Here is a 23422-nt window from a genome sequence, read left to right as displayed (position 1 = left end):
GTTTTCCAGCTATTGGCTAGGGCACTGAAGGATCTGTTTCTGGATGGCATGGGATTGTAGGTGAGGGGATATATTTATATGCCAGTACATCTGTGGTTTTCCTGTCACTCCTCTACTTTCTATTCTCATATCTCCCTTACTTTCCTCTTTTTACCCCCTTGCAATCTCTTATGCTCCTCTTTCTCTTTTCTCCCTTCCTATTCCCCCTCTGTGTTGTGGTTCTCCTGTAGATGTCTAAGGACTCTCTGAGAGCAATTAATACAAGTGACAGGCATTCAATAATAATCTGTATCTCCCAAGTTATCAACTTCATCTTGTATGGACTGTAACTGAAAGGGTATGCGTCTACTCACTCTCCTGCTTCTCAGGCTCAGCCTTAATCTACTGTATTAGAGTTGTGGGGTCTGACTGTTCTGGTGTTCCAGCCTCTGGTTCAGACAGTTTGCTCGGCTGGCTTGGGGGGGGGGGGGTTCTTGGAGATAAAGTTTGCCAGTTTCTTCTTAACCACCCCTTTCTCTGGAACGGGAAAAGAAAGGGTTATGACAGAGGAATAAGTATTGAGTTGCATGGTTGAATCTAAAAGCGGGTTATCTGGTTTAGATAGTATCTGTGGTGCGGGATGGTTTTGGGAGAACTTACTATTTTTCCCCATAGGCTTGTGTTTCTTGCGACAGGATCTACGAAAAGGAGAACACAAACAACACATGCCAATCAAACGACACTCAAAGCTTGCATCAATATAACAGCAAATAGTGGGCTCGTGCATGTGCACATGTGCTCGTGTGCGTCTCTCCACACATCCCGCCGAGTCCTCAGTTCTTACCTGGTCCAATGGGTGGCTGGAGCTGGTATCCTGTGACCTCACACCAGCCCACATGGTTGATATCTGGAAAGCCACCCACTGGTCAAAGTCTGGCTCCCAGCCATCAAGGTCAAGGTGCAGCAGCAGCCGGCCCACAGAGCGCCTCACGGTGGCCACGCACACCAGCCGAGGCTCCATCAGGTCCACTGCCTTCAACTTAATGTTCTCAGTGAAGCCGTTACTCAAGCCGTCCTGTAAGACACACACACTCATACACACCATAGATGCAGAATTCCCAAACCTCTCTGAGTAAGAATAGCATCTCATAAGCCCATATACTGTAAGCTGGGCACCTGTGCGCAGCTATGGTTCCCTTCTCCTCCAGGTATTTGGCCCAGTTGAAGGTTTTCCAGTCATAGCCTGGTAGAGAAGATGAATATCCCACTTGTGTAAGGGATATGACATAGCATAGGGAACCACTGACTTCATTCTTATCATAGATTCACCAAGCAGGTGGCGTTTGCCCAGAAAAGTAAACCAGAGCAACAAGAAATAGGAAGAGCGAGAATGTAGGGGAGAGAGTAGGGAGGAGATAATAGGATATTACCAGGGGGTGGTGTGAGCTGTATGTTGTGCTTTTGGCAGTATCCCTTGGGTAGGATCGCATGGAAGATAGTGTGGTAGCAGAACCAGTCAGACCCGTCACCTGTGCCATCCATGTCCACCATGAGGTAGCCATCCAACAGCACCGGAGACAGAAAGAGACCTTTTTCATCAGGTTGAATCACTCGTCTGCTAGCTAGAAGTAGCCATTATAGCAAACTCCTGTTCATCTTCTGTTACCTTGTGTATAGTGGCCACACAGATGTTGCCCAGGTTTAGAGGGTTGATGGCCTCTATTTTTATCCCCACATCAAAGAAGCCTCCATGTACACTGTCCTGGGCTATGGGTGGGGGGGGGTCATAGTTAAGCATAGCGGTGCTATAAAAGGTTCACAGTCATGAAACAAGCAGTTGTGGCATGCAGAGACACTGCGCTCTATTTTTTTTTTTTAAAGTGTACCGTTTGGTTTAATCACGTAGCAGGTGGTTTGATGACATGGCCCACTTTGCTGGACCAGACCACTGGGTGCAGTAGGGGACTCCACATATGGCACCAGAAGTCAGAGAGGGGCTCCCCATGGGCCTCCTGCTCCCCGTCATCATAGACAAGTCTGAGGTGGCCCCCGGTTACAGTGTCCACCACCGCCAGTCGCGTCCAGGCTCACCAGAGTCCGGTCCACCACATGCATCCCAGTACGGAACGGACCCTTCATACACTCTGCCAGCTGTGTGTCTGTGAGAAGGAAGGGTCATTAGAGAAAAAGGGGGCAGCGGTAATTTGGTTGGTTCTACCACAGAGAAAAGGCAGTATGTTTGTCACAAGTGTTACTTTCATATACAAATCCATAGGCAGAGTTCTGGCTCCAACCAGCCAGTTCATCGGGTACTCCTTCCAGTCTGGGATGCTCTAGTGCAAAGCTAGAAAGGGGACACAACTGTCATGACGCTAGCCCTTTCAGTGAATTGGCTAGCAGAGATGTGAACAACCCCCCTCTCCTGTTAAGGGGGGAGCAGTTTTACAACAGTCATAAATTCCGTAAAGGGACTCTCCCTGGCCATGCAGTATGGATAGAGAGTTTCACAGTAAGACAAAGGGATCCTCCCACGCAATTCTACTCCATCCCAGAATTGGAGAACTGAACAATATTCCTATTCTGGAGAATATGTAAACTGTCGGTGGAGACGCCAGCTACGACCCGGTACATTTTGTTTCATGTTTGTGACCTCATGACCTCATGAAAGACGATACCCTAAATCTGTTTCTACAGGTGCCTCAGTTATAAGGTTTGCATCTAATTAGTGTATATTTTTTCTTTATTTCACTTTTATTTAACCAGGTAAGCTAGTTGAGAACAAGTTCTCATTTGCAACTGCGACCTGGCCAAGATAAAGCATAGCAGTTCGACACATACAACAACACAGAGTTACACATGGAATGAACAAAACATACAGTCAATAATACAGTAGAAAAAAATAAAAAAAGTCTATATACAGTTAGTGCAAATTAGGTAAAATAAGAGAGTTAAGGCAATAAATAGGCCATGGTGGCGAAGTAATTACAATATGGCAATTAAACACTGAAATGGTAGATGTGCAAAAGATGGATGTGCAAGTAGAGATACTGTGGCGCAAAAGGAGCAAAATAAATAAATACATTATGGGGATGAGGTAGATAGCTGTATACAGATGGGCTATGAACAGGTGCAGTGATCTGTGAGCTGCTCTGACAGCTGGTTCTTAAAGCTAGTGAGGGAGATGGGAATCTCCAGCTTCAGTGATTTTTGCAGTTCGTTCAAGTCAGTGGCAGCAGAGAACTGGAAGGAAAGGCGACCAAAGGAGGAATTGGCTTTGGGGGTGACCAGTGAGATATACCTGCTGGAGCGCGTGCTACGAGTGGGTGCTGCTATGGTGACCAGTGAGCTGAGATAAGGCGGGGCTTTACCTAGCAGAGACTTGTAGATAAACCCACTGGCTACAGGTTGGCGACGAGTATGAAGCGAGGGCCAGCCAACGAGAGCGTACAGGTCGCAGTGGTGAGTAGTGTATGGGGCTTTGGTGGCAAAACGGATGGCACTGTGATAGACTGCATCCAATTTGTTGAGTAGAGTGTTGTAGGCTATTTTATAGATTACGTCGCCGAAGTCAAGGATCGGTAGGATGGTCAGTTTTACGAGGGTATGTTTGGTAGCATGAGTGAAGGATGCTTTGTTGCGAAATAGGAAGCCAATTCTAGATTTAATTTTGGATTGGAGATGCTTAATGGGAGTCTGGAAGGAGAGTTTACAGTCTAACCAGACACCTAGGTATTTGTAGTTATCCACGTATTCTAAGTCAGAGCCGTCCAGAGTAGTGATGCTGGATGGGCGGGCAATGATCGGTTGAATAGCATGCATTTAGTTTTATTTGCGTTTAAGAGCAGTTGGAGGCCACGGAAGGAGAGTTATGGAATTGTAGCTCATCTGGAGGTTAGTTAACACAGTGTCCAAAAAAAGGCCAGAAGGATACAGAATGGTGTTGTCTGCGTAGAGGTGGATCAGAGAATCACCAGCAGCAAGAGCGACATAATTTATGTATACAGAGAAGAGAGTCGGCCCGAGAATTTAACCCTGTGGCACCCCCATAGAGACTGCCAGAGGTCCGGACAACAGGCCCTCCGATTTGACACACTGAACTCTATCAGAGAAGTAGTTGGTGAACCATGCGAGGCAATCGTTTCAGAAACCAAGGCTGTTGAGTCTGCCAATAAGAATGGGGTGATTGACAGTCGAAAGCCTTGGCCAGGTCGATGAATACAGCTGCACAGTAATGCCTCTTATCGATGGATCATGGAGCGTGGCTGAGGTGCACCCATGACCAGCTCGGAAACCAGATTGCATAGCGGAGAAGGTACGATGTGATTCAAAAAGATCAGTAATCTGTTTGTTAACTTGGCTTTCGAAGACGTTAGAGATGCAGGGTAGGATAGATATAGGTCTGTAACAGTTTGGGTCTAGAGTGTCTCCCCCTTTGAAGAGGGGGATGACCGCAGCAGCTTTCCAATCTTAGGGAATCTCAGACGATACGAAAGAGAGGTTATACAGGCTAGTAATAGGGGTTGCAACAATGTCGGCAGAATTTTAGAAAGAGAGGGTCCAGATTGTCTAGCCCGGCTGATTTGTAGGGGTCCAGATTTTGCAGCTCTTTCAGATCAGCTATTTGGATATGGGTGAAGGAGAAATGGTGGGGGCTTGGGCGGGTTGCTGTGGAGGATGCCGGGCAGTTGACCGGGGTAGGGGTAGCTAGGTGGAAAGCATGGCCAGCCGTAGAAAAATGCTTATTGAAATTCTCAATTATAGTGGATTTGTCGGTTGTAACAGTGTTTCCTAGCCTCAGAGCAGTGGGCAGCTGGGAGGAGGTGCTCTTATTCTCCATGGACTTTAGTGTCCCAGAACTTTTTTGAGTTTGTACTGCAGGATGCAAATTTCTGTTTACAAAAAGCTAGCCATAGCTTTCCTAATTGCCTGTGTATATTGGTTCCTAACTTCCCTGAAAAGTTGCATATCACGGGGGCTATTCGATGCTAATACAGAACGCCACAGGATGTTTTTGTGCTGGTTAAGGGCAGACAGGTCTGGAGTGAACCAAGGGCTATATCTATTCCTGGTTCTACATTTTTTGAATGGGGCATGCCTATTTAAGATGGTGAGGAAGGCACTTTTAAAGAATAACCAGGCATCCTCTACTGTCGGGATGAGGTCAATGTCATTCCAGGATACCCCGGCCAGGTCGATTAGAAAGGCCTGCTCGCAGAAGTGTTTTAGGGAGCGTTTGACAGTGATTAGGGGTGGTCGTTTGCTTGCAGACCCATTACGGATGCAGGCAATGAGGCAGTGATTGCTGAGATCTTGGTTGAAAACAGCAGAGGTGTATTTGGAGGGTGAGTTAGTTGGATGATATCTATGAGGGTGCCCGTGTTTACGGATTTGGGGTTATATCTGGTAGGTAGGTTGATTGATAAATTGTGTGAGATTGAGGGCATCAAGCTTAGATTGTAGGATGGCCGGGGTGTTAAGCATGTCCCAGTTTAGGTCACCTAGCAGCACGAGCTCAGAAGATAGATGGGGGGGGGGGGTGGCAATCAAATCACATATGGTGTCCAGGGCACAACAGAGGGTGGTCTATAGCAAGCGGCAACGGTGAGAGACTGGTTTCTGGAAAGGTTCATTTTTAGAAGTAGAAGTAAAATGAAACTATTTGCAAAATGTAATGTGAACTTTTAAAATGAGAAAATCTTCCCTGTGAAGTTTAACTAAGTCAGTAGCCACACCCAAGTGAATTGGCATTGGTTGGAAATTATGAACCAACCCCTAATCTACATTTCTATAAAAGCCCCCGTGACCCAAAGTCACCTAAGTTCCAAATAACGGGAGGACTTGTCCTCACGTTTTTAAAAGGGCTAATTCTAATGTCAACCTACAGGCCAGGAAACATGGGAGTTTGCTCTACATGTGAAATCTTATGAACTCTGAACTATTGATCACTCAAGAAGAACAGAGTCCTAGATGACAGCCTAACAGACTGTAGCTGGAAAGGTAGCAAATCTAGTACGAGAACACTGACCGACGTGGACCACATGACAACCCGGAAGATTCCACAAAGGACAGGGAAAACCAGAGCCTCACGTCACCAGCTTCACGTAAATACAATACATTGCTTTTCCAAATGAGCGATCATTAGTGGCATATGTATTTGTGAGAATAGCTTCCCAGGTCCGATAAAGACCAAAGTCCCTTAGTCTTCCTTCCAAAACCCCCTTCTTTTCTTTCTGAATCTATTGTGTTATAACCCAATTGTTTCGGTTTAGTCCACTAGGGACGATATGTTATTATGTATTGTATATTCTGTAATTGGTTAGTAAATAAATAATTGAGCCAATTGGTGTATGGATGAGTCATAGTTTAGGCTGTGTTTCTGCAGATAACCAAGTATTCTACAATGCTTGAAATGAGACTGGCGTAAGGGTAAAGAATAATTAATTGATAGACTAATTGATCAAATATTAAAATATCTAGAGTTATATTTGCAAAATTATAACTTTGTAATCTGAAGATTTTCCGTGGTTCCCCGACTTCCCAGTTAACTAAATGTACATGATTAGTTAATCAGTAATAATAATTACAGAGAAAGAATTTGATAAAATAACAGTCACCATTAAATGACACGACCAATATTGATGAATTAAGAGCAATTCAAAATTTCCCTCATGTTCTTCTAATTACAGTGGGGCAAAAAAGTATTTAGTCAGCCACCAATTGTGCACATTCTACCACTTAAAAAGATGAGACCTGTAATTTTCATCATAGGTACACTTCAACTATGACAGACAAAAAAAAAACAAAAAAAATATCCAGAAAATCACATTGTAAGATTTTTTATGAATTTATTTGCAAAAAATAAGTACTTGGTCACCTACAAACAAGCAAGATTTCTGGCTCTCACAGACCTGTAACTTCTTCTTTAAGGAAGCTCCTCTGTCCTCCACTCGTTACCTGTATTAATGGCACCTGTTTGAACTTGTTATCAGTATAAAAGACACCTGTCCACAACCTCAAACAGTCACACTCCAAACTCCACTATGGCCAAGACCAAAGAGCTGTCAAAGGACACCAGAAACAAAATGGTAGACCTGCACCAGGCTGGGAAGACTGAATCTGCAATAGGTAAGCAGCTTGGTTTGAAGAAATCAACTGTGGGAGCAATTATTAGGAAATGGAAGACATACAAGACCACTGATAATGTCCCTCGATCTGGGGCTCCACGCAAGATCTCACCCCATGGGGTCAAAATGATCACAAGAACGGTGAGCAAAAATCCCAGAACCACACGGGGGGGACCTAATGAATGACCTGCAGAGAGCTGGAACCAAAGTAACAAAGCCTACACTACGCCGCCAGGGACTCAAATCCTGCAGTGCCAGACGTGTCCCCCTGCTTAAGCCAGTACATGTCCAGACCCGTCTGAAGTTTGCTAGAGAGCTTTTGGATGATCCAGATTGGGAGAATGTCATCTGACCATATGACACCAAAATATAACTTTTTGGTAAAAACTCAACTCGTTGTGTTTGGAGGACAAAGAATGCTGAGTTGCATCCAAAGAACACCATACCTACTGTGAAGCATGGGGGTGGAAACATCATGCTTTCTGTTTTTCTGCAAAGGGACCAGGACGACTGATCCGTGTAAAGGAAAGAATGAAGGGGGCCATGTATCGTGAGATTTTGAGTGAAAACCTCCTATCAGCAAGGGCATTGAAGATTAAACGTGGCTGGGTCTTTCAGCATGACAATGATCCCAAACACACCGCCCTGGCAACGAAGGAGTGGCTTCGTGAGAAGCATTTCAAGGTCCTGGAGTGGCCTAGCCAGTCTCCAGATCTCAACCCCATAGAAAATATTTGGGGGGTTGAAAGTCCGTGTTGCCCAGCAACAGCCCCAAAACACCACTGCTCTAGAGGAGATCTGCATGGAGGAATGGGCCAAAATACAAGCAACAGTGTGTGAAAACCTTGTGAAGACTTACAGAAAATGTTTGACCTCTGTCATTGCCAACAAAGGGTATATAACAAAGTACTGAGATAAGTATTTGGTCAATAACAAAAGTTTATTTTCCACCATAATTTACAAATAAATTCATAAAAAATCCTACTATGTGATTTTCTGGATTTCTTTTCCTCATTTTGTTTGTCATAGTTGAAGTGTACCTATGATGAAAATGACAGGCCTCTCATCTTTTTAAGTGGGAGAACTTGCACAATTGGTGGCTGACTAAATACTTTTTTGCCCCACTGTATAACGCCCCTTCAGATACTGCTTAAAAAAAGCTTTCTCTTCCCAACATTTTTATTTGTAGAGTACTATTTAATACACTGCTCAAAAAAATAAAAGGGAACACTAAAATAACACATCCTAGATCTGAATGAATGAAATATTCTTATTAAATACTTTTTTCTTTACATAGTTGAATGTGCTGACAACAAAAGCACACAAAAATGATCAATGGAAATGTATCAACCCATGGAGGTCTGGATTTGGAGTCACACTCAAAATTAAAGTGGAAAACCACACTACAGGCTGATCCAACTTTGATGTAATGTCCTTAAAACAAGTCAAAATGAGGCTCAGTAGTGTGTGTGGCCTCCACGTGCCTGTATGACCTCCCTACAACGCCTGGGCATGCTCCTGATGAGGTGGCGGATGGTCTCCTGAGGGATCTCCTCCCAGACCTGGACTAAAGCATCCGCCAACTCCTGGACAGTCTTTGGTGCAACGTGGCATTGGTGGATGGAGCGAGACATGATGTCCCAGATGTGCTCAATTGGATTCAGGTCTGGGGGACAGGCGGGCCAGTCCATAGAATCAATGCCTTCCTCTTGCAGGAACATTGTCTTGCATTAGGAGGAACCCAGGGCCAACCGCACCAGCATATGGTCTCACTAGGGGTCTGAGGATCTCATCTCGGTACCTAATGGCAGTCAGGCTACCTCTGGCGAGCACATGGAGGTGCGGCCCCCCAAAGACATGCCACCCCACACCATGACTGACCCACCGCCAAACCGGTCATGCTGGAGGATGTTGCAGGCAGCAGAACGTTCTCCATGGCGTCTCCAGACTAATGTCTGTCACATGTGCTCAGTGTGAACCTGCTTTCATCTGTGAAGAGCACAGGGCGCCAGTGGCGAATTTGCCAATCTTGGTGTTCTCTGGCAAATGCCAAATGTCCTGCACGGTGTTGGGCTGTGAGCACAACCCCCACCTGTGGACGTTGGGCCCTCATACCACCCTCATGGAGTCTGATTCTGACCGTTTGAGCAGACACATGCACATTTATGGCCTGCTGGAGGTCATTTTGCAGGGCTCTGGCAGTGCTCCTCCTTGCACAAAGGCGGAGGTAGCGGTCCTGCTGCTGAGTTATTGCCCTCCTACGTTCTCCTCCACGTCTCCTGATGTACTGGCCTGTCTCCTGGTAGCGCCACTTGTGTGGGTTGTAGACTCCGTCTCATGCTACCACTAGAGTGAAAGCACCGCCAGCATTCAAAAGTGACCAAAACATCAGCCAGGAAGCATAGGAACTGAGAAGTGGTCTGTGGTCCCCACCTGCAGAACCACTCCTTTATTGGGGGTGTCTTGCCTATAATTCCCACCTGTTGTCTATTCTATTTGCACAACAGCATGTGAAATGTATTGTCAGTGTTGCTTCCTAAGTGGACAGTTTGATTTCACAGAAGTGTGATTGACTTGGAGTTACATTGTGTTGTTTAAGTGTTCCCTTTATTTCTTTGAGCAGTATATATATATATATATATATCTCTCAGCAAAAAAGAAACGTCCCTTTTTCAGGACCCTGTCTTTCAAAGATAATTCGTAAAAACGTCATGGTCTGGAGCGGTGTGTCACAGCATCATCGGACTGAGCTTGTTGTCATTGCAGGCAATCTCAATGCTGTGCATTACAGGGAAGACATCCTCCTCCCTCATGTGGTACCCTTCCTGCAGGCTCATCCTGACATGACAATGCCACCAGCCGTAATGCGTGTGATTTCCTGCAGGACAGGAATGTCAGTGTTCTGCCATGGCCAGCGAAGAGCCCGGATCTCAATCCCATTGAACAAGTCTGCGACATGTTGGATCGGAGGTTGAGGGCTGGGGCCATTCCCCACATAAATGTCCGGGAACTTGCAGGTGCCATGGTGGAAGAGTGGGCTAACATAGCACAGCAAGAACTGGCAAATCTGGTGCAGTCCATGAGGAGGAGATGCACTGCAGTACATAATGCAGCTGGTGGCCACACCAGATACTGACTAACTTTTGATTTGGACCCCCCCCCCCTTTTTTTCAATTTCTGTTAGTCACACGTTTGTGGAACTTGTTCAGTTTATGTCTCAGTTATTGAATCTTGCCATTTGCTGAAAATTAATGCAGTTGACAGCGAGAGGATATTTATTTTTTTGCTTAGATACATACATATAGTTGAAGTCAGAAGTTTAGTCATTAAAACTTGTTTTTCAACCACTCCACAAATTTCTTGTTAACCAACTATAGTTTTGGCAAGTTGGTTAGGACATCTACTTTGTGCATGACAAGTCATTTTTCCAACAATTGTTTAGACTTTATTTCACTGTATCACAATTCCAGTGGGTCAGAAGTTTACATACACTAAGTTGACTGTGCCTTTAAACAGCTTGGAAAACTCCAGAAAATGATGTTATGGCTTTAGAAGCTTCTGATAAATGATGTCAGTTAGCCTGAGTCAATTTAAGGTGTGCCTGTGGATGCATTTCAAGGCCTACCTTTCAAAAGCAGTGCCTCTTTGCTTGACATCATGGGAAAATCAGAAGAAATCAGCCAAGACCTCCACATCTTTACAAACAATAGTACGCAAGTATAAACACCATGGGACCACTCAGCCGTCATTCCGCTCAGGAAGGAGACGCGTTCTGTCTCCTAGAGATGAATGTACTTTGGTGCGAAAAGTGCAAATCAATCTCAGAACAGCAGCAAAAGGACCTTGTGAAGATGCTGGAGGAACAGGTACCAAAGTATCTATATCCACAGTAGAATGAGTCCTATATCAATATAACCTGAAAGGCCGTTCAGCAAAGAAGAAGCCATTGCTCCAAATACACCATAAAAAAGCCAGACTACGGTTTGCAACTGCACATGGGGACAAAGATCGTACTTTTTGGAGAAATGTTTTCTGGTCTGATGAAACAAAAATAGAACTGTTTGGCCATGATGACCATCATTATGTTTGGAGGAAAAAGGGGGAGGCTTGCAAGCCGAAGAACACCATCCCAACCTTGAAGTACGGGGGTGGCAGCATCATGTTGTGGGGGTGCTTTGCTGTAGTAGAGACTGGTGCACTTCACAAAATAGATGGCATCATGAGGAAAGAAATTATGTGGATATATTGAGGCAACATCTCAAGACATCAGTCAGGAAGTTAAAGCTTGGTCGCAGATGGGTCTTCCAAATGGACAATGACCCCAAGCATACTTCCAAACTTGTGGCAAAATGGCTAAGGGACAACAAAGTCAAGATATTGGAGTGGCCATCACAAAGCCCTGACCTCAATCTTACAGAAAATCTGTGGGCAGAACTGAAAAAGCGTGTGCGAGCAAGGAGGCCTTCAAACCTGACTCAGTTACACCAGCTCTGTCAGGAGGAACGGGCCAAAATTCACCCAACTTGTTGTGGGAAGTCTGTGGAAGGCTACCCAAAACGTTTGACCAAAGATTAAATTATTTAAGGCAATACACTGAATTAGTATTTGGTTGCATGTAAAGAAATAAAAGCTGAAATAAAAATCAATCATTCTTTGATATGACAGGACATTTTTACTAGGATTAAATGTCAGGAATTGTAAAAAACTGAGTTTAAATGTATTTGGCTAAGGTGTATTTAAACTTCCAACTTCAACTGTGTGTGTGATATATACACACCAACGTTTGTTTTTACTGACATTTCACCTAAAACGTTAATACCTATAATACTCTTTATTGTGGCAGTCACACACCCTGTGGTGGCACCTGCAGCTTGCCGGTCATGGCACACCATCCGATGGGGTACATGTCTCCAGAGCCCAGGCTGCTGTCCTCCTCAAAGCCCTCATACCTCAACCAAACTTTGTAGCCTGGAAAACAGAGGGAGGAAGAGCTAGACCACAGAGAGGTAAACTGTAACATACAGTACTTGACAAGAAACATCAAGTGTGAGGACTCAGTATGATTCATAAGTGGAAAATTGCTTCCTGTGTAATGCACTCAAAAGTTGTACACTTCTAGGGAAAGGGTGCCATTTCAGATCAGTCAGTTTCAGTGTATTTGGCTGATGCTGGCGATCCAGTAAACCTTATTAGGCAGGGTGGCACTGGTATTCAGGACCTCCACCTTTAACCTCATTGTGATGTCATCCCACTGGGCACATAGTTGCGCCTGCAGGGTTGGAAACTTACTTACTTTTTGGTGAGTGAGTGAGTGAGTGAGTGGAGATTTTTTTTAACTAGCCAAAATGTTTCCGCCATAATTGCAAAAAAAAAGTTTTGAAATGGATGAGCATGCTTTGTAATGTTTCTAAAAACAATAAATGTATTACTAGTATGAAGTATTGTGGTATATTGCTGAATTTCATTTCATTTTTGTGACCTGCATCTTTTAAACAATACATGTTCAAATCAATAATTTAGATGCATGATGCAATAGTAAAAACAGATCAACAGTTCTACAACTAGACCAATAATCAGCAAAGTGCCTGCCCCGTCACAAAATGCTGAGTGATACGGCTTATTTATTATTATAGTTCAGGCAGGGCCGTAACCAGTGTCTTAGTGTGGTCTGGAGATAATTTAAATACATATAAAGAGGGATCTGTTAGCAGAAAAAAATATTTATAAACAAAGTAGACAAATTAGTTTGCTTTACAGAACACATTTTGCAGTTTTACAGCTAAATTTCCTGCAATTTTACACATTTTGCCATATGGAGTTGGGAGAAATGTATGCAGTTTTAAAGCAACGGCATAAGTCATTTTGATTTATGCAATGTTAATATGATGTGTGACTACTAAAATAATTTACCCATCTACATTTGTTTTACTGACATGAGCAAATTGAGTGACTGTTAGTGACATATAACAAGAGGAAAACTACTGATGCACAACTAAGTTTCAAAATTTGACCTTTTGTATTCTACTATTCTAACTCTCAACAGTAAGGTGAGACCCCGACGGAGTTCCAAAATTATACATAGAAAAAAAATGACGGAGGTCTGGACCTCGTTGTCCTCATCCGTAGTTCAAGTCACGGATCCCCCCGGTACTGTTGCACATTCGGTTCACCAGCTCAGGAGGTCTACGTCACCGGCCTTCTAGGCGTCACTGAAATGGATTCATTACCACCAACCCCGGACTGTCTTGTCTCATTACGCACACCTGGTTCCCATTCCCCCCGATTAGTATGTGTCTACATGTGCCCTCTGTTCCTCATTGTCCTTGTTACCATGTGCTATTGGATCGGCTTCCATACTACGTGTTATTGTGCCCTTGTTTTACGGGTCTCGTCCCGTGCATAATTTAGAGATTTACTCCTCGTTCTTCTGTTTGGGTAGAGAAAATAAAATACCCTATTACGTATTTTTGTGCCGGTCTCCAATAATTATACAACATGACAGTTCAGGGCTCTACGCTGACATTTAAAAAAAAAAATTTACAAGGAGTACATGATGTGCTCCGAAGTAGAAATGTAGAAACACACAAATCTAGGAGCACAATTAAAGCAGGCAAGGTGATCCCATTTCACCTCTGCTATTTGTCTTTGGAGCCCCTGGCAATTCGACAATCGAAAGAAATTACACCAACATCTCTCAATTCTACGGATTATGTCATCTCATTATTATGCCAATAATATCTTACATTGTCCAGATAAAGTATCTCAATCCCTCAAACGCTTTTAAGATCAAATTCAGCGCCATCTAAAGTTCTAAAATAAATCTAACCAAATCTGCCTCAAGACCCCGATAAGATATACATCCCTATTTATGGTATCCCAAACATTTCCGATACACACACACACACACACACACACACACACACTTGAAGTCAGAGGTTGACATACACCTTAGTCAAATATTTAAACTCAGTTTCACAATTCCTGACATTTAATCTTTGTAAAAATGTCCCTGTCTTAGGTCTGTTTATCACCACTTTATTTTAAGAATGTGAAATGTCAGAATAGTGATTTCAGCTTTTATTTATTTCATCACATTCCCAGTGGGTCAGAAGTTTACATACACTCAATTAGTATTTGGTAGCATTGCCTTTAAATTGTTTAACTTGGGTCAAACATTTTGGGTAGCCTTCCACAAGCTTCCCGCAATAAGTTGGGTGAATTTTGGCCCATTTCTCCTGACAGAGCTGTTGTAACTGAGTCAGGTTGTAGGCCTCCTTGCTCGCACACGCTTTTTCAGTTCTGCCCACAAATTTTCTATGGGATTGAGGTCAGGGCTTTGTGATGGCCACTCCAATACCTTGACTTAATTGTCCTTAAGCCATTTGGCCACAACTTTGGAAGCATGCTTGGGGTCATTGTCCATTTGGAAGACCCATTTGCGACCAAGCTTTAACTTCCTGACTGATGTCTTGAGATGTTGCCTAAATATATCCACATAATTTCTTTCTTCATGATGCCATCTATTTTGTGAAGTGCACCAGTCCCTCCTGCAGTAAAGCACCCCCATTTTCACGGTTGGGATGGTGTTCGTCGGCTTTCAAACATCCCCCTTTTTTCTCCAAACATAACGATGGTCATTATGGCCAAACAGTTCTATTTTTGTTTCATCAGACCAGAGGACATTTCTCCAAAAAGTATGATATTTGTCCCAATGCGCAGTTGCAAACCGTAGTCTGGCTTTTTTTAATGGTGGTTTTAGAGCAGTGGCTTCTTCCTTGCTGAACGGCCTTTCAGGTTATTTCGATATAGGACTCGTTTTACTGTGGATATAGATACTTTTGTACCGGTTTCCTCCAGCATCTTCACAAGGTCCTTTGCTGTTGTTCTGGGATTGATTTGCACTTTTCGCACCAAAGTACGTTCATCTCTGGGAGACAGAACGTGTCTCCTTCCTGAGCGGTATGACGGCTGAGTGGTCCCATGGTGTTTATACTTGCGTACTATTGTTTGTAAAGATGGATGTGGTAACTTCAGGCGTTTGGAAATTGCTCCCAAGAATGAACCAGAATTGTGGAGGTCTACAAAAAACCTTTTTTAGGTCTTGGCTGATTTTTCCAATGATGTCACGCAAAGAAGCACTGAGTTTGAAGGTAGGCCTTGAAATATATCCACAGGTACACCTCCAATTGACTCAAGCTTCTATAGCCATAAAATCATTTTCTGGAATTTTCCATGTTTAAAGGCACAGTCTGACCCACTGGAATTGTGATACAGTGAATTAGAAGTGAAATAATCTGTCTGTAAACAATTGTTGGAAAAATTACTTGTCATGCACAAAGATGTCCTAACCGACTTGCCAAAACTATAGTTTGTTAGCAAGAAATTTGCGGAGCCGTTGAAAAACGAGTTTAAAATTACTCCAACCTAAGTGTATGTACACACACACACACACACGGTCAGTTTTAGTACACCTAATCATTCAAGGGTTTTTCTTTATTTAATTTTTTTTTCTACATTGTAGAAAAATAGTGAAGACATTAACACCATGAAATAACACATGAATTAATGTGGTAAACCATTTAAAAAAAATAGCCACCCTTTGCCTTGATGACAGCTTCACACTCTTGGCATTCTCTCAACCAGCTTCATATATTTGGATTCGTTTCACACTTTTTTGGTTACTACATTATTCCACGTGTTAATCCATAGTTTTGGCGTCTTCAGTATTATTCTACAATGTAGAAAATAGTAAAAAGCAAGAAAAACATTTGAATGAGTAGGTGTTCTAAACCTTTTGACCGTTAGTCTATATATTTCCTTCCTTAGATAAACCCATTTCCAGAAACTTTAACACAGCGCTCAAATCAATTCAATTCGACCTCAATAGATAACATCTAGATTTGGCCGGTATCCAGATTTTCAATATAGTCATGCCTTCCTTCTCTCATACCGGGATTTAGGGTATTACCTGCATAGCACACAAGGGGCGCCATAAAAGCAAGAAAAGACAATTGGGTCTCAATTACCAGAATGCTAACAAAATTAGCACAAACTAATATCGAAATCACAGACGCTGTTAGCTAAATGCTTACAAGCGGAAAAATAGCAAATTTCTAAAACTGTCAATTCCAGCTCATAAATTTATACAAGCATTGTTAATAGCTAACGAATGTAATTTTCGGTGAGTATGGAAGCCCTTATAAGATATCTGATTTCAGTACAAAATGTTTGCATTGAAAGAATGCTCTGGACTCACCTGCTGCTTTCTCGCGTTGTGCTATTTACAAACGAACGCTTGACACGGACTCAACTGTTCTGGGAAACTATGGTAATCTTCATAAGGTAAAATAATGTGAAATGAAGAACGCAATTTGCGTTCTCCTAAAGCGGGGGTTCCAAAACCTTTTCCCTTCCAGCATTTGGGAACGTCCCACGCGTCTATTTATATGGGCAAACTGTTCACAGCTCTCGTTGGTAGAGAGAATGTTGCATGTTTAAAGCACATTTTCTGCATTTCTACACATTTTGTCATGGAGTGCAAAGAAAATGTTGCCGTTCTAATGCAAAAATTGACTACAAAATTACAACAATATCTATGGGCTAAGAAACCTAAATAAAAAAACATGTTTGCTAACATTGGCTAGTTGATCTGGACATTTCTGACAAGTTATAAATAGCTTTCTAAGGTATGCAATGACTGACATGACAAGAGGAACTGCTGATGCACTAAACAATTTAGAAATTCTAATATTACAACTTTCAAGAGTAAGTTTAAAGCCGGCTGAGTTCCTCAATAAAAAAACTGCGCACCCCACAGTCTGGGAACCACTGTGCAAAATAATTGCACAAGTTGACTGCAGGTAATTCAAATGGATTTAAAAACGTCAAAGAAATAGTTGACTGAATTGAAAACACATCCCGTGGCTTTTTCCAAATACACCGATATACAAGTTAAACCGCCCAAGCCTACTAACATCCCAGTTGCTTTAACCGGCAGCAGATCTATTGTCAAAATGAATATATTGCCACGGTTGAATTTATGTAGTGAAATCCTTCCCTTGTCGCCCCCTTCTTACTATTGAGAAAAAAAAAATCATATTGTGGTTTCAAAATGTATATTGCAAGGTAAGCGATCCCGGGTAAAATTACAAAATGGGAAAGACGTAGGGGGACTATCCGTACCAAACTTTTAAATTGTAATTCCAGGCACTAGAATTTTGTCCGATCCTAAATTGGTTTAGACATGATTCTTCCACCAACTGGGTGAGTATAGAGAGAAATACAGTATATCCTATTGCCCTGGAAGAGGTGGTCTTCACTGATATATCTGTTAAACAATGTAAACTATGCTTTGGTCCCATTTCTGCTCACACAATCTCGATTTGCTGCAAAAATTTCAAACAATGTAAAGGAATCAAAATGGCATGCCCATACTCCAATATTTCACAATAATGCCTTGTGACCTGAAGGGCAGCCTTTTTCATACCCTCAATGGCACAAATGCGGAATCCATATCCTTGCCGATATCTTGGACAGTAATGGCTTGAGAACCTTCCGAGATTTGAAAGACACACACATTACCATGCAACTCCTTTTTTTATATTTACAACTTAGGTCAGCTATGCTGGCCTATGGAGTCCCTTGCCAAACGCAAGTCAGGAACCACCCAATGATGGGATTTATAAATCAATTATCTGGGCTCCCAAAAAGATTGATTTCAATAATACAGTGCAATTGGAAAGTATTCAGACCCATTCCCTTTTTCCACATTTTGTTACGTTACAGCCTTATTCTAAAATGACTAATAAAAACTGTTCCTCATCAATCTACACACAATACTCCAGAATGAGAAAGCGAACAGTTATTGAATAAAAAATATCAGAAATACCATGTTTACATAAGTATTTATTATTTACAGACCCTTTAATATGAGACTCAATATTGAGAGCAGATGCATTATGTTTCCATTGATCATCCTTGAGATGTTCCTACAACTTGATTGGAGTCCACCTGTGGTAAATTCAAAATAATTGGACATGTTTTGGAAAAGCACACACCTGTCTATCTAAGGTCCCACAGTTGACAGTGCATGTCAGAGCAAAAACCAAGCCACGAGGTCAAAGGAATTGTCCGTAGAGCTCCGAGACAGGATTGTGTCGGGGCACATATCTGGGGAAGGGTACCAAAAAAACTTCTGCAGCATTTAAGGTCCCCAAAAATGCAGTGGCCTCCATCATTCTTAGATGGAAGACGTTTGGAACCACCAAGACTCTTCCTAGAGCTGGCTGCCCGGCCAAGCTGAGCAATCGGGGGAGAAGGGCCTTGGTCAGGGAAGTGAACAAGAAACCGATGGTCATTCTGACAGAGCTCCAGAGTTTCTCTGTGGAGATTGGAGGACATTGCAGAAGGACAACCATCTCTGCAGCACTCCACCAATCAGGCCTTTATGGTAGTGGCCAGACGGAAGCCACTCCTCAGAAAAAGGCACATGACAGCCCGCTTGGAGTTTCATTTTTTAACTGGTACCGGGCTATCGACAGACTAGTATTGTGAGGCAAAACCACCAACACGTACTTGCTCGTGAGAGTCATCTTTCCTTTGAGGGGCCTTAACAGACGTTTTCGTGTGAAGACAGGTTTTTGGGATGTCTCGTGATCTAACTAACACCGTTCTAGCTCTGCCACCTTTCACCACCGATGCGGAAGGGCGACATCGGCGAATGTGGTGGATTTCTGTAGCTTAAATGGACAGATTTTGTTGGGGATAAAAAAAAAAAAGCTAATTAGATCGACTCTCGGGGGTTAACATACTAAATGTTTTGCTATGCAAATTTCTTTATGGTATAGGTTAGTATAAGATCAGAGGAAGCCTCACGTGTCTGAACCAGCGACAGAGCCTCTCTCCTCCACTAAGCACCCCAGTCAAAGCTTCCTGTTGCTGTAACTAAATAGCAAGAGGGAAAGGGGATGATAATACTAGACAAGTCTCAGAAAAAGAACTAAATGTTTCACATTTTGTAACTTACATACAATTATTGATAGTATTTTCCTTCCCTGGCTGCAATGGTGTGATGTTTTAACTAACATAGTCTATGTATGTGTCTGCCAATAATGTGGCTTTTTCACTATAGAAACACAAGAGCCTTTAGGTCAAACACCTGTGTAAAAACCCAGCAATGGAAAGCCCTCTAAGTGGTCTAACCATCCTGTCCAGCAAAGCTGGAGCTATTGTCCTGACTATTGCCCAGAGAGGCGATCATGTTCCCCATCTGGGGGGACCAGGCAGTCTAAGTCAGCACCTTGGCTTTCTTGGTGGGGGGGTTTTCCCTTTAGAAAATAGAACAAGGAGTGGCGAAAAGGGTGTTGCTATATAAATGGCTATACAGTATAAAGTCTGTACAGATCTAGCCTCACCACCTGTACACACAGAAATACATTTTGTACTTAGAGGCCGATCATCACCTGTGCCTTGATTCTCTCTCTCACCTGCAGCCGTGCCAGGATAGAGGACTTCTTGCAATTGAAGGAGTAGGCTTTGGAGCAGGAGATGCTGCAGAAACGCTTGGTCTTGGAAAAAAAGGTGTCTCCGGTCCCACTGAAACCACACGTCTCACACACCGTTGTGGAGGGAAGAGGATGAGAATATGTTACAGACTGGATCGGTGGTTTGGTGAGCCGTGATGAGTAGCCTTGTCTGGACCCAGAAGACTTGCATTAGTTCCCTGATTAGCTTGAGATCAGCACTCTGATCAGCTTATATTAGAGATCCACACGACATGACCAAAAGTATGTGGACACCTGCTCGTTGAACATCTTATTCCAAAATCATGGCCATTAATATGGAGCTGCTATAACAGCCTCCACTCTTCTGGGAAGGCTTTCCACTAGATATTGGAACATTGCTGCGGGGACTTGCTTGCGTTCAGCCACAAGAGCATTAATGAGTTCGGGCACTGATGTTGAGTGATTAGGCTTGGCTCACAGTCAGAGATCCAATTCAACCCAAAGGTGTTTGATGGGGTTGAGGTCAGGGCTCTGTGCAGGCCAGTCAAGTTCTTCCACACCAATCTCAACAAACCATTTCTGAATGGATCTCACTTTGTGCACAGGGGCATTGTCTTGCTGAAACAGGAAAAAGGCCTTCCCCAAAATGTTGCCACAAAGTTGGAAGCACAGAATTGGCTATAATGTCATTGTATGCTGTAGCGTTAAGATTTCCCTTCATTGGTACTAAACGACATAGCCCGAACCGTGATAAACGGCCCCAGACCATTATTCCTCCTCCACCAACCTTTAAGGCTGGCACTATGCATTGTGGCAGGTAGCGTTCTTCTGGCATCCGCCAAACTCAGATTTGTCCGTCGGATAGACAGATGGTGAAGCATGGTGATCTTAAGTTTATCTGCAGCTGCTCGGTCATGGAAGCCCATTTCATGAAGCTCCAGGCGAACAGTGCTTGTGCTGATGTTGCTTCCAGAGGCAGTTTGGAACTTGGTAGTAAGAGTCCTGCAACCGAGGACAGACGATTTTTACGTGCTACAGCACTCGGTGGTCCCGTTCTGTAAGCTTGTGTGGCCTACAACGGCTGAACCGATGTTGCTCCTAGACATTTCCACTTCCCACTACCAGCAGTTACAGTTGATCGGGGCAGTTCTAGCAGGGCAGATATTTGACCGAACTGACTTGTTGGAAAAGTGGCATCCTATGACTGTGCTACATTGACATTCACTGAGGCCATGCTATTGCCAATATTTGTCTATGGTGATTGCATGGCTGTGTGCTCGATTTTATACACCTGTCAGCAACGGTTGGGGCTGAAATTGCCGACTCCACTAATTTGAATGGGTGTCCACATACTTTCGTATATATAGTGTAAGTTGTGTGGTGCAAACAGAGATCATATTAAAGTATTCTAATTTCTAATTATATGGTTGCAACATGGTATTTCAGATTTGATAGCATATCCATCATTTACCACCATGCATGCAGTTGCAATTCTGACTTAACCAGATACATTGTCATATGTGTTGCATTGCAACATATAGGCTATTGAAATACAATATTCATCAATTGCATTTTACCAGACCCTGTCGATAATAGGCTATTCTATTCCCCAAAAATTGCAGCTGCGCTGGTATATTTTTTCGCATCACCTCTTCGCCCGCGACCACAACACAACCAACAAGGGTTTGCTACCCGACATTTATGTTCACCTTATGGTAAGGGTGGCAGAAATGACGGTCGCGTACAATCATGGAAGATAAACATTGGGACAATTTTCTCGCATCAAATGAGGCTAACGTTATATGAGTTTAGAGGAGAGCCGCTACGTGTGTCTCCCATACCGACCCCCCTCCTCCTCCGCTGGCAATTTATAAAGAACAAAAAATCAGACTAGGGAGGGGGTTGATACGCCGAAGCTGAAATCGAGAGGCGAACCCAGTTAAGGAGTATTTTTTTTACACGGGACTTCCCCAAAAGGAGGGGGAAAAGTCACAATTGTGGAATCTAAAATAAAATTAAGGTTCAAAATACGTGAGAACGTCTCCCGTTGTGGATTCCGTATATATTTTTAATTCGAAAAAATATGGCCGAGAACGTTCTGGACTCTGGCCCGCCTTCAGCCAAGAGGCCTAAACTATCCTCTCCGGCACTTTCTGCCTCCGCCAGCGATGGAAACGGTAAATATTGTTACATCTTTTTTTGTTAGGGGTATTATTATTTTTGTTTATTTTGTAGTATTTTCAATTATTGTGGTATGATTCGGAAGGAAAAGGGGCCGTGTAATTGCCCACTGTTTTTGTCGCGCTAGCTAGCGAATGTGTGTCGGAGTTGCATAGCAGTAGGCTAGTAGTAATTTCAGCACTACGATGAACGCTGGCTAGCGAGTTACGAATACGGGGCTTGCTGCATGGGTAGTTCGCTACATTATTTGTACTTAGCATTTAGTTAATAAATACTGTCAAATTAAGATGTTATGCCAACACGGCAAACATTAATTTAAATTATTATCCCCGAGATTGACATGGACGCTTTCATTTAAGCGACACAGAACTCGCTAACGTTAGCTAGCTACTGTAGTGATCGGTTTGGCAAATGGTTTTAAAAACATGTTTTATACTAAATGAGGTAGCTAATTCAGCTGAGTGGCAATCCATGAAACACAAATCGTTCAATTGGTTTACAAGTTAATTCGCCCAGCCAAGTAGCTTACTTTGCTAACTAGTTATTTTTCAGGTTGCTAGTGAGCTCTCTAGTCAGTTCGCTAGCCAACTTTCAAAGCGAGTTGTGACAAAGCTCTCATCGCCATTCGGTGCTAACGCGCTAGCTAGCCCGCAAGCACACCAACTAAGGTTAACAGTTCACTGCAACACTTGCCGTTTTTACCCTTTCAAATATAGTATTTAATTAAGTTAAGTAATTAACTTGAACTATATATATATATATCTCAAACGATAACGTTAGCTAGCAAACTAATTGGTGAAGTTTCGTTCACCTGGATACTTGGTAACGTTACATGTTTCCAACTAACTTAGCTAGCTAGTCATCGTTTATAAAACTAACGATGTTAATTACATAGCTAGCTACTACTGCAGCAGGCCCATGTAGCTAGCTTGCTGGGTGAGTGATTATGTTCAAATTGACATTAACTAGTTTTTCTGAAGATGTGTGGCAGAGACTGGAGGACTAAGGCTAACAACCTATACAAAAACGTCAAATTGCAGTGGTAAAACATAGAACTGGGCCACAGTATTTACCACTGTGATATGTTTAGATGGCCTTCTGCAGATGCTAAATAGCTAGCGAGTAGTAGTTTGAAATTGGACTTGAAACTGTTAGTTAATTTTGTCATTGCATAGCTAGCTAGCTACTGCCTCCCATTGCCCATATATTAGCAAACAGTACATGCTAAAGTCAGCCACTTGACACAAAATACTTTGACGGCCCAAGGTACTTGATAACAGAAAAATCCCGTGCCTGTACTGCACTTTCGATATATTTTTCTCTCGTAGTGCTAAGAGAATGCTGTGGCTGTCCAATTTCTCCAGGGAAGGTCCTGTAGGCCTATAGCAATTCGTAAATTCTTTAGTTGTTTTTTATTATTATTTTTAATTGTTGCAACTTGCTTTAGTTATTTTTTATTATTATTTTTTATAGTTGCAAAAGGCATTCTGTACGTTACCCCAATATTCAGTGCATATCAAAACGAGGCCTGAATATGCAAATTGGATGGACACTACAGAAACTTCAGTGACTTATGTCTTCGGGTGAGACACAATGCACTGCTTTCTGTTTGAGAGCATCTCAAGGATTCAGCAA

At 42.9% G+C, this 23422-nt stretch overlaps 1 protein-coding gene and 1 pseudogene across 1 annotated transcript in view; one reads left to right on the top strand and one right to left on the bottom strand.

The window, feature by feature from the left end:
- Window positions 1-433: 433 nt before the first annotated feature.
- Window positions 434-21305, bottom strand: LOC118941998 (annotated as a pseudogene).
- Window positions 21264-23422, top strand: part of LOC110498762 (histone acetyltransferase p300) — a 51645-nt gene continuing 49486 nt past the window's right edge. The window contains exon 1 of the mRNA XM_036955543.1: window positions 21264-21783. Coding sequence (XP_036811438.1) covers window positions 21690-21783 — 94 coding nt within the window. The 5' untranslated portion in view covers window positions 21264-21689. The remainder of the gene's footprint in view (window positions 21784-23422) is intronic.

Source organism: Oncorhynchus mykiss, chromosome 20, assembly GCF_013265735.2.
Source record: "Oncorhynchus mykiss isolate Arlee chromosome 20, USDA_OmykA_1.1, whole genome shotgun sequence".
Taxonomy (NCBI): domain Eukaryota; kingdom Metazoa; phylum Chordata; class Actinopteri; order Salmoniformes; family Salmonidae; genus Oncorhynchus; species Oncorhynchus mykiss.
The sequence above is the reverse complement of the archived record's forward strand: the minus strand, read 5'-3'. Positions and strand labels throughout refer to the sequence as shown.